Source organism: Salvelinus alpinus, chromosome 11, assembly GCF_045679555.1.
Source record: "Salvelinus alpinus chromosome 11, SLU_Salpinus.1, whole genome shotgun sequence".
Lineage (NCBI taxonomy): Eukaryota > Metazoa > Chordata > Actinopteri > Salmoniformes > Salmonidae > Salvelinus > Salvelinus alpinus.
In genome coordinates this window covers 42,783,427-42,804,222 of record NC_092096.1, presented here as the reverse complement: position 1 = coordinate 42,804,222, position 20,796 = coordinate 42,783,427, and the positions used below count along the sequence as shown (strand labels likewise).

The 20,796-nt window shown below is 41.0% G+C and overlaps 1 protein-coding gene across 3 annotated transcripts in view; it reads right to left on the bottom strand.

Moving 5' to 3' along the window:
• The window catches only part of LOC139534217 (solute carrier organic anion transporter family member 1C1-like), a 61,559-nt gene that overhangs the window by 25,402 nt on the left and 15,361 nt on the right, over positions 1-20,796 (bottom strand). The window contains exons 3-6 of one of the 3 annotated variants that reach the window (XM_071333154.1): positions 10,307-10,448; positions 4,768-4,900; positions 2,591-2,724; positions 2,133-2,282 (exon numbers count right to left, since the gene is read on the bottom strand). In XM_071333154.1, the coding sequence (XP_071189255.1) occupies positions 2,133-2,282; positions 2,591-2,724; positions 4,768-4,900; positions 10,307-10,448 (559 nt within the window). Of the gene's footprint in view, positions 1-2,132; positions 2,283-2,590; positions 2,725-4,767; positions 4,901-10,306; positions 10,449-20,796 lie in introns of those variants that run through there. The other 2 variants (XM_071333155.1, XM_071333156.1) reach the window with 2 other exon arrangements.

The following is a 20,796-nucleotide window of genomic DNA, read 5'->3' as shown; positions in this document are numbered from 1 at the left end:
GCCCAAAGTAAACTGCCTGTTGCTCAGGCCCTGAAGCCAGGATATGCATATAATTGGTACCATTGGAAAGAAAACACGTTGACGTTAGTTTGTAGAAATGTTAAAATAATGGAAAATATAACACAATATATATGGTAGGAGAAAATCCAAAGAAAAACCAACCATAATAAAAAAAATTGGAGACTATCCTCTTAGAATGGCAAGTATAAGGTCATACTGAAAATTAGCTCCCTGGATGCAATTCCTATGGCTTCCACAGGGTGTCAGTAGTCTATGTTCAAGATTTCAGGCTTGTAACTTCAAAAATGAATAAGAAATATCAGTTTTAGTACAGGGACACAGTCTTGGAAATTCGTGTTTGTGCGCGCCATGAAGACAGGACGCACCTGCTAAAATCAGTTTCCTATTGAACATACTTCTTTCCGTAAAAAAATATTTTAGTTTGATTACATTTTAGGGTATCTGAGGAGTATATAGAAACGTATTTTGACTTGTTGAAACAAAGATTTTCGGATTCCTTTCTCTGTATGTTGAACAAGTGGATTACTCAAATCGATGGCGCCAACTAAACAGACTTTTTGGGATATAAAGAAGGATTTTATCTAACAAAACGACACTACATGTTATAGCTGGGACTCTTTGGATGACAAATCAGAGGAAGATTTTCAAAAAGTAAGTGAATATTTAATCGGTATTTGTGAATTTATGAAACCTGTACCATTGGAAAAATATTTGGATATGGGGCGCCGTCCTCAAACAATTGCATGGCATGTTTTCGCTGTAATAGCTACTGTAAATCGGACAGTGCAGTTAGATTAACACAAATTTAAGCTTTCAACCGATATAAGACACTTATATGTACCTAAATGCTTAATATCCATAATTTTTATGATTATTTACTTGAATTGCGCACCCTCCAGTTTCACAGGATGTTGCCCCGCCTAGCCCTAAATTAAGTGCTATGGCTTTTCAACCTCTGCCATATCGTGGATCCAGAGATATCTATTTAATAGAACTCAAAGGGTTTTCTTTAATGGAAGCGTCTCTAATGTCAAATATGTAAAGTGTGGTGTACCGCAGAGCAGCTCTCTAGGCCCTCTACTCTTTTCTATTTTTACCAATGACCTGCCACTGGCATTAAACAAAGCATGTGTGTCAATGTATGCTGATGATTCAACCATATACACATCAGCAACCACAGCTAATGAAGTCACTGAAACCCTTAACAAAGATTTGCAGTCTGTTTTGGAATGGGTGGCCAGTAATAAACTGGTCCTGAACATCTCTAAAACTAAGAGCATTGTATTTGGTACAAATCCTTCCTTAAGTGCTAGACCTCAGCTGAATCTGATAATGAATCGTGTGGCTGTTGAACAAGTTGAGGGGACTAAATTTCTTTGCGTTACCTTAGATTGTAAACTGTCATGGTCAAAACATATAGATTCAATGGTTGGAAAGATGGGGAGAGGTCTAGCCGTAATAAAGAGATGCTCTGCTTTTTTGACAACACACTCCAAATAGCAAGTTCTGCAGGCTCTAGTTTTGTCTAATCTTGATTATTGTCCAGACGTGTGGTCCAGTGCTGCAAGGAAAGACCTAGTTAAGCTGCAGCTGGCCCAGAACAGAGCGGAACATTTTGCTCTTAATTGTAATTAGAGGGCTAAAAATAATACTATGCATGCCAGTCTCTCTAGGCTAAGAGTTGAGGAGAGACTGACTGCATCACTTCTTCATTTTATAAGAAACATTAATGTGTTGAAAATCCAAAATTGTTTGCATAGTCAACTTACACACAGCTCTGACACACACACTTATCCCACCAGACATGCCACCAGGGGTCTTTTCATAGTCCCCAGACTCTGTGCAGCCAATGACAATGCCTGCTTTAAGTGTTAAGCTGGGAGCCACTTGTGGATTTGACAGCTCTAATGCAGTTTCACCTCCCTCACAGTATTAAGCATCAGCTATCCGGATGTTGGCTAAAGCGGATCTGATTGAATCGGGCCCTTTGTGTATGAATCAGATTGAAAGGCAGTTTATTCAGACCGTCAGATCGACTTAAAATATTGTACTTCAAATCATGCACAGTGACATTATCTAAAATGTGTTTGCATTTCCAATTGGTCTATTACCAATGTAAAATGCAGCATTTTCCTCCCTGGCGAAATCATCTATATACGAGATCCCAAGGGGCTGCACTGGCGTCTCCCCGATCCCTCGTAAGACGTTCCCAAGGAACACATAGATCCACATGGAGAGGTTGGACTCTCCTTCACAACCTACTGGGAAGGGGGAGAGAGAGAATAGATACAGCACTGTGTGTGTGTGTGTGTGTGTGTGTGTGTGTGTGTGTGTGTGTGTGTGTGTGTGTGTGTGTGTGTGTGTGTGTGTGTGTGTGTGTGTGTGTACGTGTGTACGTGTGTATGAGCACGTGTGTGTGTGAGCACGTGTGAGTGAGCGTGTGAATGCGCGTGTCCATGAGTACATGTGTGTGTTTGTGTGTGTGCGTTGGTTTGTGTTTGCATGGTTGAATGCATGTATGCACATGAGCTTGTGTGTGTGTCTGTGTGTGTGTGTGTAGGTGACACACCTGTCCCTGTGCTTGGTGCCTCAGAAAGCGGGTCACCCGAAGCTTGCGAGGAGGGTGACAACAGGCGCGCTGGACATGGAGAGAGGTTATTGGTTGAATTCACTGACGATCGGATTGATGTTTCGAACTTATAGCTGCGTACAAAACACCAATGCGACTGTTTAGCGAAGGGAGGGGAGAAAGCACCACGTTATACAGTTAGAGAGGACAGAGACAAAGCAGAACATGAGTGCTTTGGATATGCAATGAAATATTTAGGAAACACCGTTTTATACATTCAAGTGCATCATGTAACACACAATACTTAATGATAGGAAGAAGCTTTCCTGGCTTCACCTGTAAAATACAAACAATTGACAACTGAAGTGTTTTTCAGAAAAACATCCCACAGCTGTAAAAATGCATATAGTAAAACTTATCTTGGCATTCAGTAAAGAGACTCCATACAGTGCAGCATATATTCTTAAGATTCCATATGTTCCCATCTTGTGGGAGGGATAAAACATTCGGACTGATCAAACTTTCATGACCAAGCCAAGCTAATGAGAACCCATGATAACACACAACAATGCTTCATCTCACAAACGATGGTACACAATATATAAGATATGTGCAAAATTCAGTATATTAGCATATCACTACAGAGTCACAGTGATATCTGTCCTTTACCAGACTTTATTCAAACACACAGAAATACAGTGCGTTCAGAAAGTATTCAGACCCCTTGACTTTTTCCAAATTGTGTTATGTTACTGCCCTATATATCAATCTACACACATTATCCAATAATGACAAAGCAAAAACAGGTTTTTAGAAATCTTTGCAAATGTAAATATTTTTTGACTGAAATAACATTTACATAGTATTCAGACCTTTTGCTATGAGACTCAAAACTGAGCTCAGGTGCATCCTGTTTCCATTGATCATCCTTGAGATGTTTCTACAACTTGATTGGAATCCACCTGCGGTAAATTCAATTGATTGGACAGCATCTGAAAAGGCACACACCTGTCTATATAAGGTCCCACAGTTGACAGTGCCTGTTAGGGCAAAAACCAAGCCATGAGGTCAAAGGAATTGTTCGTAGAGCTCCAAGACAGGATTGTGTAGAGGCACAGATCTGGGGAAGGGTACCGAAACATTTCTGCAGCATTGAAGGTCCCCAAGAATACAGTGACCTCCATCATTCTTAAATGGAAGAAGTTTGGAACCACCAAGACTCTTCCTACAGAGGAACTCTGTAGGTTTTGTAGGTTTTGCTGGCAGCCCAGCAAAACTGAGCAATCGAGGGAGAAAGGCCTTGGTCAGGGAGGTGACCAAGAACCCGATGGTCACTCTGACAGAGCTCCAGAGTTCCTCTGAGGAGATGGGATAACCTTCCAGAAGGACAACCATCTCTGCAGAACTCCACCAATCAGGCCTTTATGGTAGAGTTGCCAGACGGAAGCCACTCCTCAGTGAAAGGCACATGACAGCCCGCTTGGAGTTTGCCAAAAGGCAATTAAAGACTCTCAGACCATGAGAAACAAGATTCTCTGGTCTGATGAAACTAAGATTGAACTCTTTGGCCTGAATGCCAAGTGTCACGTCTGGAGGAAACCTGGCACCGTCCCTACGGTGAAGCATGGTAGCGACAGCATCATGCTGTGGAGATGTTTTTCAGCGGCAGGGACTGGGAGAGCGTTCAGGGCCTCTGACTGGGGCGAAGGTTCACCTTCCAACAGGTCTGAATACTATGTAATTGTGATATTTCCGTTACATATTTTTATACATTTGAAAAAATGTCTTAAAAGATGTTTTTGCTTCGTCATTATGGGGTATTGTGTGTAGGTGAGGAAAAAACATGATTTTAACCATTTTAGAATAAAGCTGTAATGTAACAAAATGTGGAAAAATTCAAGGCGTCTGAATACTTTCCGAATGCACTGTAGACTGACATTTCCTTTAAATAGAGGATCACTGGAAACGTGATTCAGAATAGATTACACACACACGCACAGGCACGCATTTACACACATATCCAGATAAGCTTTAGCTTACTGTACCACAAGTGCATTCAAAAAATCAAATCGCTACACCCGCAATAACATCTGCTAAATTTGATTTGAAAAGGAAGCTGGAAACCCAAGCATTGTAAGTTAATCCTCCTTCAAATTAAAAGTCGGGTAAAACCTCACCGTCCGATGAGGAAGTGTGGCAGAGCGATGATGAATGTTCCCACTGCCATCAGTACACAGCCCATTGCAATGATCTTGGGCCGATGCAGCTTTGCACCAAAGTAACTCACGAATGCTATCACCAACAGGTTACCTGGTAGGGGGATAGACAGACACAGAATTTGTCAATTCTCAAATTGACAAATCTGATGAATCGAGATTCAATTCACAAATTGGAAAAGTAACATGCATTTTCACTTAAGAGTTTTTCTGTTTACAACTCTATTTCGATTCCATTCCTGAATGCATTGTTGAATTGTCGAGTTGACATGGAACTGACCCCAGCTCTGACACAATGTCTGCTTGAATTTATTCTCAATCACAATGCCTAATTCCTCTCATTGATGTAAGTGTGTTGCCATGGTGAGTTTCAACATAGTGGCACTGTTGGTTTCCTAATTCCCACTATAGAGTGATTCCTCATGAAACCCAGACAAAAAAAGGACATTGTTGACATATATTTGTACCTAAAAGCATAATTTAGAAATAACGAATCAAAGTTGGTATATTGCTGACATTTTAGCCTCCCTTAAGACTGCATAATGTCTCATCTGCAAAAATTGGTGTCATGTGAAGCTTTATCGCTTGCTCTGTAATATGAGTAGTATTCTGATTTCAATAACACATTTTCTACAATAACATATTAATATAGAAAAATATAAACATGAATATACAAAAATGTTCCAATATATTGTTGAAAATAATATACAGTGCATTTGGAAAGAATTCAGATCCATTGACTTTTTCCACATTTTGTTAGTTTACAGCCTTATTCTAAAATGTATTAAATTGTCTTTTTCCTCATCAAACTACACACAATACCCCATAATGACAAAGCAAAAATGTTTTTTTTACATTGTTGACACACCTTTGGCAGCAATTACAGCATTGATTCGTCTTGGGTATGACACTACAAGCTTGACACACCTGTATTTGGGAGTTTCTCCCATTCTTCTCTGCATATCCTCTCAAGCTCTGTCAGGTTGAATGGGGAGCATTGCTGCACAGCTACTTTCAGGTCTCTCCAGAGATGTTCAATCAGGTTCAAGTCCAGGCTCTGACTGGGCCACACAAGGACATTCAGAGACTTGTCCAGAAGCCACTCCTGCATTGTCTTGGCTGTGTGCTTAGGGTCGTTGTCCTGTTGGAAGGTGAACCTTCGCCCCAGTCTGAGGTCCTGAGCACTCTGGAGCAGGTTTTCATCAAGGATCTCTCTGTACTTTTCTCAGTTCATCTTTGCCTCGATCCTGACTAATCTTTTTTTTATTTAATCAATTTTAGAATAAGGCTGTAATGTAACAAAATGTGGAAAGAGTCAAGGGGTCTGTACTCTACGGGCATATCAAAGTTCCAGAGTTGGATCTCTGCTAGTTTTAACGTTATGGCCCATTTAATAAAGAGAAATTGGCAAAGTAGGCAATGTAACCAATCACAGCCCTCCTTTTACTTATTTGGTGACCACTTGGAATCCATTTTCACATTCACTCTGTTGGGAATGCTTACAAATTGAATCATAAGAAAAGAAGAACCCTCCAAATCGAATGACCAAGGGCCAATTGAATGACTGTGCCGTGGCCTGGATAGAGAGAGGAGGGAGGGGGGTTGGGGTAGAGCGAGAGAGAGGGGTGTGTGAGTGAGAGAGAGAGGGGTGTGTGAGTGAGTGAGGGAGTGAGTGAGTGAGTGGGTGAGTGATAAAAGTGGGGGGGAGTTGAGAGAGGGAAACAGAAGGGGGGGGGGGAGGGAGAGAGAGAGAGAGAGAGAGAGAGAGAGAGAGAGAGAGAGAGAGAGAGAGAGAGAGAGAGAGAGAGAGAGAGAAAAAAAGGAGAGTGGTGGGCAATAAAAACTTTAAATGAGGTAAAAGAAAAGCAGCCATTTCATGATGGAACCAATTGTTGTTTTTCAAGGATGGAGGGATGACGTCCATTCCTTAAGGACCTCCATCCGCTCTCATTATTAAGAGGAGTGAGTAGGCTATTCTTCAAGGGTGCTGGATTTGGGAAGTACCACTTCAGAAACCTGCTGTAGAATGCCTAAACTTCCGAACTCCAGAAAGAACTGTTCTCTGACTAAGGCAAACCTAGCACTTGGAAATGCCAGATAGTTGAAGTGTTATTGTGACCCTTCGTTAGTTTAAAATACTGCTTAAGGAAAATAACTGTTTTGATTGTGCTGAGAGCTATTGTGCTGAAAACACCTGAACTGATGATCTCTGACTGTGAATGTGTTGATTTTTCCTTCATCCATTTAGAATACTGTGTGGACTAGAATAACTGCTTTGTTTGTTGCTAAGGGTTTCCCAAAAGGGAAACGTCTCTATGGTTGTAACAGGTCAAGAGGCACAGAGTACATCCTGCTATTAGAGAGTTGTTAAATAGAGAAAGGACTTCGAGGCTAGTCTATGGAGCTCTCCTGAGATGCTTCAGCACTTTCCTCTCTCCCTGTGGTTGGGGGCATTGGAGCCACGACAAGAGGCACACAGCGCATCCTACAGCAGGCTTCTCCAGGTTTCCATCTACTCTACGCAAAAAGGCCCTTGAGACGAGCTGAAGAGTGAAAAAAAAGATAACTAATGTAAAATATACTGTGTCCGTAAAATGTACATTCAGGTTCAGAACTTTTGTAGGTTCAGAACTTTTGTGAAACAGCACAGTTGGAAAATATATGGCAAAAAGAAATCAAAACGGGATGGTCTTCAGAGATAGATGTGAGGGGTTGAGGGTGAAGGATGGGACTAAAAACGAACTAAAGACAACTATTGTAAAATATAGTGTTTTTCTTTAGTTTTAATATTTTCTACATTGTGGAATAATAGTGAAGACATCAAAACTATGAAATAACACATATGGAATCATGTAATAACCCAAAAAGTGTTAAACAAATCAAAATATATTTTATATTTGAGATTCTTCAAAGTAGCCACCCTTTGCCTTGATGACAGCTTTGCACACTCTTGGCATTCTCTCTTGAAGGAGTTCCCACATATGCTGAGAACTTGTTGGCTGCTTTTCCTTCACTCTGCTGTCCAACTCATCCCAAACCTTCTCAATTGGGTTGAGGTCAGGTGATTGTGGAGGCCAGGTCATCTGATGCAGCACTCTATCACTCTCCTTCTTGGCCAAATAGCCCTTACACAGCCTGGAGGTATGTTGGGTCATTGTCCTGTCGAAAAACAAATTATAGTCCCATTAAGCGCAAACCAGATGGGATGGCGTATCGCTGCAGAATGCTGTGGTAGCCATGCTGATTAAGTGTGCCTTGAATTCTAAATAAATCACTGACAGTGTCATGCAGCAAAGCACCCCCACACCATCACACCTCCTCCTCCATGCTTCACGGTGGGAACCACACATGCGGAGATCATCTGTTCACCTACTCTGCGTCTCAGAAAGACACAGCGGTTGGAACCAAAAATCTCCAATTTGGACTCATCAGACAAAAGGACAGATTTCCACCGGTCTAATGCCCATTGCTCGTGTTTCTTAGCCCAAGCAAGTCTCTTCTTATTATTGGTGTCCTTTAGTAGTGGTTTCTTTGCATCAATTCGACCATGAAGGCCTGATTCACACAGTCTCCTCTGAGCAGTTGATGTTAAGATGTGAATGTTACTTGAACTCTGCGAAGCATTTATTTGGGCTGCAATTTCTGAGGCTGGTAACTCTAATGAACTTATCTTTTGCAGCAGAGGTAACTCTGGGTCTTCCTTTCCGGTGGCGGTCCTCATGAGAGCCAGTTTCATCATAGCCGCTTGATGGTTTTTGCGACTGACATTTTCCGGATTGACTGACCTTCATGTCTTAAAGTAATGATGGATTGTCGTTTCTCTTTCCTTATTTGAGCTGTTCTTGCCATAATATTGACTTGGTCTTTTACCAAATAGGGCTATCTTCTGTATACCACCCCTACCTTGTCACAAAACAACTTTGGCTCAAACGCATTAAGAAAGAAATTCCACAAACTAACTTTTAACAAGGCACACCTGTTAATTGAAATGCATTCCAGGTGATTACCTCATGAAGCTGGTTGAGAGAATGCCAAGAGTGTGCAAAGCTGTCATCAAGCCAAAGGGTGGTTACTTTGAAGAATCTAAAATATATTTGTATTTGTTCAACACTTTTTTGGTTACTACATGATTCCATGTGTGTTATTTCATAGTTTTGATGTCTTCACTATTATTCTAAATAGTACAAATAAAGAAAAACCCTGGAGTGAGTAGGTGTGTCCAAACTTTTGACTGGTACTGTATTTTAAAAAAGATATATTTTATATACATTACCCCAAAAATATATGGGGGATTGGAAATTATGCAGACAATTACATTGATGGAAGCCACAAGCTGATCTTATTGTTTTTGTTGCCGAGCTGAGCGTAGGGCAGCATGGTAAAAAAAATGCAGTACATATTGCTCATCTGATATTTCTTAATTTCTAGTTTTTGGGGGGCTAGAAACATAAGCATTTCACTGCACATGCGATAACATCTGCAAATCTGTGTACGCAACCAATAAACTTTGATTTGACAGTTTCTCAAAGAAGACACAATGGTAAGTTTGATAAGATTTCTGTAGAGGTGTAGGCAGAATGTGTTTCAGTGACTTTCAAACAAAAAATGCATGCCGCCTATAGTGAGTGCCACACACTGGCCGCACATTCTGCAAGATTGATTGTCTATTCAAACAATTTACATGCAAATGCTTCAGCCAACACTTCTAATCAAAAGACAAATTGTTGTTCAATATCTTGCTTATCAGTACATGATTGTGTTTAGATCTCTTGCCTTAGAATAGGCTCTGAGATTAAATAGGCTATGATGTCGCCCTCTTACCCCACAGCATTACTGTAGCCTACCCATATTGTCAAATATTTTAAGTAGGCTACCGGTCTATATACTTTTGAGCATGGTGCGCTATTGAATGAACGATAGATAAATGGTAGCCTAATATTTGTTCTGTAGCGGGAATAAACCAGTCATGTCAGAAAAAGAGAGACGCCCCACAATATGATTATGATTTAGGCTTATATAATAAAAGTTGAATAATTATATTAAGCTACATGCTGCTATGCAATCTTCTTACCAACAGCAAATGCATCTGTTTTATCATTAGGCCCACATTATAATGTTTTTATTATTCCCGTGCATCAAACACCATTTCCCCCATAAGAACAATATTTGCTTGCAATACAACTGATCCACCACTAGAAGTTGTGCGTACAAATGGTCTGAGCTGTACTTGGAGATACGCACACTTTCCCGCAAGTTCAAAATGGATAAATACCAACCTTTGTGGGAAATCTGGTGCACACAAGGTTTAGAGTTTTTTTGTGCACACACACCTTTGATAAATGAGGCCCTGATGACTTCCTGTAAGGCCTTGGTGACCCATTCATTCACATCTCTTCTCTTTCACAACAACATGGATAGAACGGAAGCCCAAAATAGCCCTGGGGATGAGGACGAGATGAGGACAGGGGGATGGGGACCTGTGACGCAAACACTTACTTACCTATCTCAAAGCTCCCATCGATGACGCCTGTTAGGTAACTGGGGATGTCAAAGCGCCTCTCCAGCTGGGTTATTGTGCTCTTCATGTAGCTGCCAGACAAGGCCTTGGCAAAGTAGGCAAACGATAGGGCCACAAGGAACATCTGAAGAGCATGAGGGGAGGAAGAAAGGAGAGGGAGGCGGCAGAAAGTGGGAGATAAAAGAAAGGGGATGGCGGGGAAGAGATATTGGTTATTAATAATTAATACATATCAGATTGTACTCGGATTGTATCCAGATTTTCATTGTCAGAGAGAGGGAGAGTTACCCTTGTGTTGCTCTGATGTACACCATAGCTCTACTCATTGGCTCATTAGCCTATTTTAGCTCCTGCTATCACATTTCCTATTTAATATTCTAACTAGGCCTACATCATAGAAGCACAGAGAGGAGGATAGAAGAGGGAAAGGAAAAGGGGGGATGGAGGATGATAGGGAAGGCAAAGTGTATCTGTAACTACAGGCTATTGAGGAAGACAGGGACAAAGAGAGGATTAAGAGTCTACGTCAGACTTAAGATGGCTCCTTATGTGAGAGAACGGTGACTCAACCCTAGCAACTGATGAAAAAAGGATTGGTTTTGACTAGGAGAAGGAACTTATACATTATGGATTGGCCTTCAGTCTTAGGGAAAAAAAGGTGCTATATAGAACCTAAAAAGGATCTTCGGCTGTGCCCATACGATAACCTACACGGATCCCAAAACGTTTTTTTCCTAGAACCCAAAAGGGTTCTACCTGGAACCAACAAGGGTTCTTTCTGGAACCCAAAAGGCTTTTACCTGGAACCAAAAAGAGTGAAGAACCCAGTGTGGGTCTCAGTCTGTTTCTGTTCTCCTTATGGAACTGTCGTGCCAAACATGTTTGGCGTGACAATTAGTGACAAGGTGTTGGCAAGATAGCACAAAAAGATTGGGGACTAGGCTAGGAAAGATGAGCTCTAGCATCCATTGCATCAGTCTTCCCACTCTGGGCCACTCACGACTAGCAACACCTCATTTCTCACAATGAGTAGGTTTGTCTTCTGACAGCGGCACGTCCACATTCCCATGGGCTGTTCCACATCAAAGACTAGCCCGGGAAACTACACGGTACATAAATATAAACGCAACATGTAAAGTGTTGGTCCATTGTTTATAAGCTGAAATAAAATATCTTAGAAATTGTCCATACGCACAAAAAGCTTATTTTTCTCAAATTCTGTGCACAAATCTGTTTACATCCTTGTTAGTGAGCATTTCTCCTTTGTCAAGATAATCCATCCACCTGACAGGTGTGGCATATCAAGAATGTCCACCAGAGCTGTTGCTAGAGAATTTAATGTTCATTTCTCTAACAACGTCGTTTTAGAGAATTTGGTAGTATGTCCAACCGGCCTCACAACCACAGACCATGTGTATGGCGTCGTGTGGGGGAGCGTTTTTTCTGCTGTCAATATTGTGAACAGAGTGCCCCATGGTGGCGGTGGAGTTGTGGTATGGGCAGGCATAAGTTATGGACAATGATCAAAATCGCATTTTATCGATGGCAATTTGAATGCACAAAAATATCGTTACGATATCCTGAGGCCCATTGTGTACCAGAAAGTACTCATTCGAGTCACATACTTTCCTGTTAAATAATCTACCAATACCAGTGGAAACAGTACGACGATATGCTAACGAGTAGAATATTGTGATATTTATTTATCAGAGCATTACAGTTCAAACAAACACCATAGAACCGTGAGCCACACCGTGAGCCACACTAACTAACAATCCTGAGAAACTGACCTTTTTCAACTTTGAACATACTTTAACAAACAATCTTATTTTAAGAGGCTTAGACACCATTGTCTCATGTAGCTTTAATCCTGAAGAATAACAAGCTGCTACTCTCTGATCTCTGAGGTGGATGTAAATCCTTTGTGTCAGGGGAAAGGATGTTTTTAGGCGATTAAAAGGCCCACTCCTTGATTCAAAAAACAACAAATTGCTAGCCCTTGCTGCCAATTGGTTTGCTATAAAGCTGAGGGATGGGGCTTCAAAATAGGTTGAAGACTCAGTGTTAATTTCGTCAACTAAAATAGTGACTAAAATATTCATCAAACACCTATTTTTCAGTGCCAGTTGACGAGACTATAACTGACTAAATAGAGCCAGAAAAACTAGAAGTAAACTAAAATGATTTTTCATTTCAGTTTACTAAAACGAGACGAGACAAAATTATCTCTGTGACTAACATCTGACTACTAAGTGTGGACTGGACAAGAGTTTTTGGAGAGATTGAGAGCTTTTCAATAATAATCATGATTAATATTAGCAGCACAGATGCTCAGTTCTGTTAAGCAGTGGGAAGGATGTGTCACACCCAGCAAACACAGCCTACATCAGCTGGTGAGCTGCTGGGGAGAAAGCGATGAGTGTGGGCAGAAAAGCAGACAGGCTCCGCTCCGGGTCCATTTATACACAAGGCGCAGGTGACTCTTGCTTCACTTTAGCTAACCAGTCACCACCAGCTTTCTATTTAGCTACCCTTTGCCTGGTTAAGAAACACACACTGCTTTACGGAATAAAAAACAATAGCAGCATTGAGTTTAATAGTAAAACAACAGTATATGTTTTTCTCTCCCTTGAGTAGGCTATAGAAAAGTAGGCTCTTTGAATTTGTAGTATTGCTCAACCCTCCCACTTTCACACTGCATTTCATATACAGGTTCTGTAGCCAATGTAGTCTCCCTCTTTTCCTGAGAGAAAATGGCTTGATTCTAGCCCTTAGGCTACTGTTCAAAGGACATGGCCCATAATACCACAGCTACATTTTTCTGTCCACTACGCTATATCTGACTGGGTAAATAACTTTATTTTGAGTTAATGTGGACCCAGTGGCTCAGACTTGAACACGTGGACCAGGCCTCAGACTTCAGCCATAGGGACTCGTGACTCGGACTCGATCCGTAGCTTATGCCTACCCATACCATAACCCCACACCGCCACCATGGCGCACTCTGTTCACAACGTTGACATCAGAAAACCGCTCGCCCACACAATGCCATACACATGGTCTACGGTTGTGAGGCCGGTTGGACATACTGCTAAATTCTCTAAAATGACATTGGAGGTGGCTTATGGTAGAGAAATGAACATTCAATTCTCTGGCCAAAGCTCTGGTGGACATTCCTGCAGTCACCATGCCAATTGCACGCTCCCTCAAAACTTGAGACATCTGTCGCATTCTGTTGTGTGAGAAAACTGCACATTTTAGAGTAGCCTTATAATGTCCCCAGCACTAATATGAGTCTAATATGTTAGTATTTGTTGCCTACTGCATGCATTTTTACTAAACAGTATGTTCTAAATTGTATGTAGTATGATAAGTACACAGTACGCAGTTTTAGTAAGTAATAGTAATAGGCAAGATAGATTTTTGTTTTACACGGCTATGGACTGTCAGTCTTTGCATCCACTGTGTCTATGAATTTGAGAGTGGCTCCAACATTTCCCCAGGCCCATTGCCTATCAAAAAGGCAGTTTTTATTAAAGGAATTTAAAGAGATCCAGAAAGAACCATCTGACTTGTTCCTAATGTGCTCTGTTGAGAGAGCAACGTCAGTCACTTTTCATGTTTCACTATGGCAACAACGTTCGTTGGCAGGTATTGGATTGACTGACATACTTTCCAGAGTGCTTCAGGAGAAAACAACAGAAATCCATCACCTGAGAGTGTAGAACTGAACTAATATCCTTGGGATATGGACCACTACATTGGCTCTCTCCGGATATATTGTCCCCATCCATACAGTCAGCGGGGTTCTCCGTTCATCGTGCGGACAGGAAGAAGGAACTTTCCGGGAAACACAAGAGGTGGAGGAGTATGTCTCATGATTAACAACATGGTGTGATTGTGGTAACGTACAGGAATAACCAATCTGGAATACCTCGTCAAATTCCGACCACATTAGCTCCCAAGAAAGTTTTGGGGGGTTATATTCGCTGCCTTGTATATTCCCCACCAAGCCTACACAGCGACGGCTCTCAATGAACTACACTGAACTTCGTGCAAACTAGAAACTGCATATCCTGAGGCAGCACATGCTTGACCATTGTTACTCTCCCTTCCGGGATGACTACAAGGCCCTCCCCACCCTGCCTTCTGCAAGGGAATGGAAACACTTCAGGAAGTGAAGCTGAGCAAAGAGATCTATTCAATCCACTAATACTAAACATGTGCTTGTATCATAGAAACATCTCTGATTTTAGTATTTTGATCTTGAACAATGTCTATTAGAGGTATGGGTAGCGCCATCTTGAAATGGCATAGTAATGACTGACACCCATGCGCCATTGGTAGGAGTGAGAAAATTGGGAATTTTGGCATGGAGACTGAAACTGAATGCTGCCACCAGGTGGCGCCTCACCTCTACTGGACCTGAACGGTTTCTCACAACTTGACAGCTTTGTCAGGACAACAATATTAAGGTAAGAAAATGCATACAATTCGTTTTTATGTTGGTAATTATAATATGTACATTTTAGAGTATTTTTCCAGATTGATAAGATGAGTCTGTGAAATGAAATTTTGATAACAAGCCGAGTAGACAATCAGCCAAAATGAGACAAGGTGGCTACTTGATTTAGCTCTTGTCTTGTCTTTTGGGTGTTAATGTTTTTTTATTGATAACTGTACGAAATGAAATACTCATATTGACAATTTGACGAGTTTTGTCTTTAGGTATGAGCTAGACCTAGCTAAAACGAACTGGCTAACGCTAGTGATTAGATATGAAAATAGCTAGCTAGCCAGGCAAAAGAGAGGGCTGCTGCATGATTGCTATTTTACCAGTAACATTTATGATTCCCATATAGCTAGGTAGCTACAATAATTATTAGCTCGACAACTAGCTCCATAGCTAGATATGTAGATATATTATGTTTCTTTTTTATCTGTGATAGCTACGATTCCTAAAAATAGTATGCCTGCTGGCTGTTGATTGCAGCCTGAAGCCTAACCCTGATAACTTGTACAATTGCCTTCCATTCATGATTCCTTTTTTTGTGCTGCAGGGTAATCGTTAACGTAAACTCACCCCATTCCGTACAAATGTGCGTAACCGCGACATTCAAACGAGGCTACAAAGAAAACTAATGGGACTGTAGCGACTGTGTTGACTTCAAAATCGGGGGTGTGAACTAGGTTTCTATTCAAGCATTGATCGACATGGTAATGGCTCTATAGTATTGGAGAAAAGTTGAAAAAACTGACCCTCCGTTACAACATGACGTGTCATGTCGTAACGTACAGCACGCATAAAGCAACTATTTCTGTCTTACAATCTCTCTCCACCAGGTGCAGCACTTCTCTCATCGTTTAAAAACAAGAAATGGACAGTGACGTGGGGTAAGGGGGGGATACCTAGTCATTTTTTTCCGTCATCATTGCATGCGATCATCATTCTCAAAGCCGCAGTTTACTTCTAAGATCACTTTAGCACCGCCCTAAAAACCCGATTCAAATTCGACACAAACCTTCAAATAGGTATGTAATGACACATTATATAAACTCTTTATAGTGTTTTATTTACATTTTAGAGGCTATAAGGTGATAAGTTGGATAGATCGAGTGAAAAAAGCAATTTTCCCACACGACATCTGTCCTTCTCACTATAACGCATTAGTTTCGCTTCCCCACCCGCCATTTTTAAAAAGACCCGAAGGGGATCATTGCCTGCTTGAATTATGCAGAAACGGGCAGTATTTAGGTCATGTAATTGATTTTGTTGGAAAGGGGAGAAATTGTGCTTTACAATGGTATTGACATTACAATTGATCTGGAAGTATTACGTTTTTGGGGCACTAAAATAAGGGCAATTGTACGGACCAAGGCGATGTACGAGTTTACGTGAGATTACGTTACTTGGGGAAGAAGAGGATGAGATTGAAATGGAGGAGCCGGAGGTAGTTTAGAAGCCACCACATGATGCTGATGCCTCTCAGCCAAGCTTTTTGACTGGAAGGTAAATGTCAATGATGTATTATTACTATGTACTATTAGGCAGGGGTGAAAGTAAATGTCACTTATTCCCGGTATGGGACCTCCTATTTGCGCATGCGCTTCTTAAAAACATGTTATGGTCCTAATCAAAGAATTACATATAGAATCCCCATTAATTTAATTAGATTTCAATGGGCCTAATAGTCAAGATTTGTCATTTACGTTTTACAATGTATTAGGCTACCTTTTAATGTTGCATAAACACAACCAGTCATGATGTTTTCATTGGATTGTCATTACTTCAAAAGGCTCATGTAGGCTACCTGCGCACAGTACTCAGCGAAAATGATTCTTAAGCCTCATTTAGATATTTTTCTGATTATCATTTCTGACATTTGGTAAGCTATTTGTTAGTCAACTTGTCTATAATTAGATGTTGCTTCTCTTCTGTCAATACTTGATGCTCATCTAGAATACTACAATAAAGCCTTGTTCACCAGAATGATGTCATAAATCGATAGAATGATCAATGCATCATTAACAATCTAGTTGACATCGGTAAAGTCTTCCCTTTAATTTCTGATTCTCTCACAGAGCAAGGACATTTAGGGACCAGGGGACCAAATGACATCACTTGGACCAGTTTTAAGAAAATGAAAAGCTGTGAAAACGATCCAACATGTTTCTGATATTATTTCAGTTCGTCTTGGATGCATACTGTTAGCTTTTATGTCGCTGAAAGAAATTGCACGTTTGGATACACAACAGGTCCCTAAGTGCGCATTCGCATTCCCTCAAGATGCTGAAAGAAAGAAATCATATACAGTATCTCCACTCCTGTTCCTGAGACAAAATTAACATTCTATAATTTTACTGTGAGTAACACTAAATTCTACAGGAGTGAATATTATAATAGGCTACATGTGAGGCCTACAGTCAGTGTCCAGACTTAAGTAACTATTCCAACTATTAGGCTAATCATTCTGGCATCTATACAGTGCAATTTGATAAGCGCAAAGAAACATCACTTACAAATCACCAAAAAGCGTTATGAATGACATTCGGTGATTGGCATTCATTAGGCCTTAACAAGTCTTATAACCTGAATTGATGCGTAGACTGCTGTCAGCGCACGTCTCGGGCTCCGCCACTCATCTCTGCCTTGGCATAAATTGCTCTTTATCATCAAACCACACCGCATTTTGGAGCGCATTCCACAAGTTTTCAAGTCTATTCGCAAATGTTTCATGCAACTGACATGCAGTAATAACAAATAGTGTAATAGCCTACAGTTGTCTTCTAATCTATGTTTTAATTACTGTGATAGGCTCATGTGCTACCTGTACAGCGTACCCGCACTATTTATTTTGACGATACTCCGTATTGGATCATTCCGGCTAACTTTCACCCCTGCCTATATATAAATGAGGTCTATATTTTTGTAAATACTCCCTTTTCTCTCACCTCTCTCTCTCCAGGACACTGTGGTGGACTGTCAGCTCTCAGACCTTTGTGAGGAGGACGACACTATAGACATGTCACCTGAGCTCCACAGTGACAAGGATAGGCAGGGGCTGGAGAGATTGAACAACATGCTACTGAGGCTGTAAACAGGGCTGAGGGACAATCACACCCTTACAGGACACATACATAGATATACATGCCATACATAGCTAGATACTAGTAAAAGGTATGTTAGTCTTCACCCAGTAGCTCAGATTGTCACTGGTCATTTCCCCGTTCTTGCATGCTTATAATTCTGACTCTTCGAGTATTAGGCTATAGGCCTAGAGGAATTTATGTAAGAAGAAACTGAAGTTGTAAAAGACCATCATTGTTATTTTAGTATATTCCTTATTCTTATAATATTTTGTAATTCCAGTTCAATTTTGATGACAATATCCCTGAGATGAATGTTGTATAAAATGTTATGGTTATGAAAGGATGATGCAACTTGCACCTTGTTTTCAGGTTTGAATAAGACAATGTACCCCCTTATCCTTATTCTTTCAATAAAGTTATTGTTTTATTAATATTATATTATTTGTGTATGTCTTTATCAAATGTAAGATTAAATGCCATTTGTAATATGTTTTAATGCATATACAGTGGATGCGGAAAGTATTCAGACCCATTGACTTTTTACACATTTTGTTACGTTACAGCCTTATTCTAAAATTGATTAAAATGTAGTTTTTTTTCTCATCAATCTACACACAATACTCCATAATGACAAAGCAAAAAAAGTTTTCGAAATTTTTGCAAATGCATAAAAAAACTGAAATATCACATTTACATAAGTATTCAGACCCTTTACTAAGTACTTTGTTGAAGCACCTTTGGCAGTGATTACATCCTCGAATCTTCTTGGGTATGACGCCACAAGATTGGGACACCTGTATTTGGGGAATTTCTCCTCCCATTCTTCTCTGCAGATCCTCTCAAGCTCTGTCAGATTGGGGGGGGGGGGGGGGGGCTGCTGCACAGTTATTTTTTTCAGGTCTTTCCAGAGATGTTCGATTGGATTTTAAATCCGGGCTCTGGCTGAGCCACTGAAGGACATTCAGAGACTTGTCCAGAAGCCAATACTGCATTGACTTGGCTGTATGCTTACGGTCGTTGTCCTGTTGGAAGGTGAACTTTCACCTCAGTCTGAGGTTCTGAGCGCTCTGGAACAAGTTTTCATCAAGGATCTCTGTACTTTGCTCCGTTCATCTTTCCCTCGATCCTAATTAGTCTTCCAGTCCCTACCGCTGAGAAACATTCCCACAGCATGATGCTGCCAATAACATTCTTCACAGTAGGGATTGTACCAGGTTTCCTCCAGACGTCACGCTTGGCATTCAGGCCAGAGTTCAATCTTTGTTTCATCAGACCAGATAATCTTGTTTCTCAAGGTCTGAGAGTCTTTAAGTGCCTTTTGGCAAACTCCAAGCGGGCTGTCATGTGCCTTTTACTGAGGAGTGGCTTCCGTCTGGCAACTCTACCATAAAGGCCTGATTGGTGGAGTGCTGCAGAGATGGTTGTCCATCTGCAAGGTTTTCCCATCTCCACAGAGGAACTCTAGAGCTCTGTCAGAGTGACCATCGGGTTCTTGGTCACCTCACTGACCAAGGCCCTTCTCCCCCGATTGCTCATTTTGGCCAGGAAGCCAGCTCTAGGAAGAGTCCCAAACTTATTCCATTTAAGAATGATGGAGGCCACCGTGTTCTTGGGGACCTTCAATACTGCTGACATTTTTTGGTACCCTTCCCCAGATCTGTGCCTCGACGCAATCCTGTCTCGCAGTTCTCCAGACAATTCCTTCGACCTCATGGCTTGGTTTTTGCTCTGACATGCACTGTCAACAGTGGGACCTTCTATAGACAGCTGTGTGCCTTTCCAAATCCTGTTCAATCAATTGAATTTACCACAGGTGGACTCCAATCAAGTTGAAGAAACATCTCAAGGATGATCAATGGAAACAGGATGCACCTGAGCTAAATGTTTTGTCTCATAGCAAAGGGTCTGAATACTTACAGTACCAGTCAAAAGTTTGGACACACCTACTCATTCAAGGGTTTTTCTTTATATTTACTATTTTCTACATTGTAGAATAATAGTGAAGACATCAAAACTATGAAATAACAGATACGGAATCATGTAGTAACCAAACAAGTGTTAAACAAATCAAAATATATTTCATATTTGAGATTCTTTGCCTTGATGACAGCTTTGCACACTCTTGACATTCTCTCAACCAGCTTCACCTGGAATGCTTTTCCAACAGTCTTGAAGGATTTCCCACATATGCTGAGCACTTGTTGACTGCTTCTCCTTCACTCTGCGGTCCAACTCATCCCAAAACATCTCAATTTGGTGGAGGTCGGGTGATTGTGGAGGCCAGGTCATCTGATGCAGCATTCCATCACTCTCCTTCTTGGTCAAATAGCCCTTACACAGCATGGAGGTGCGTTGGGTCATTGCCTTGTTGAAACACGAATGATAGTCCCACTAAGCACAAACCAGATGGAATGGCGTATCATTGCAAAATTCTGTGGTAGCCATGCTGGTTAAACGTGCCTTCAATTCTAAATATATCACAGACATTGTCACCAGCAAAGCATCCCCACACCTCCTCCTCCATGCTTCACGGTGGGAACCACATCAAAAAAACAAAAATCTCACAGTTGGACTCATCAGACTAGAGGACAGATTTCCACCAGTCTAATGTCCATTGCTCATGTTTCTTGGCCCAAGAAAGTCTCTTCTTATTATTGGTGTCCTTTAGTTGTGGTTTCTTTGCAGCAATTTGACCATGAGGGCCTGATTCATGCAGTCTCCTCTGAATAGTTGATGTTGAGATGTGTCTGTTACTTGAAGTCTGTGAAGCATTTATTTGGGTCGCAAATTCTGAGGCTGGTAGCTATAATGAACTTATCCTCTACAGCAGAGGTAACTCTGGGTCTTCATTTCCTGTGGCAGTCCTCATGAGAGACAGTTTT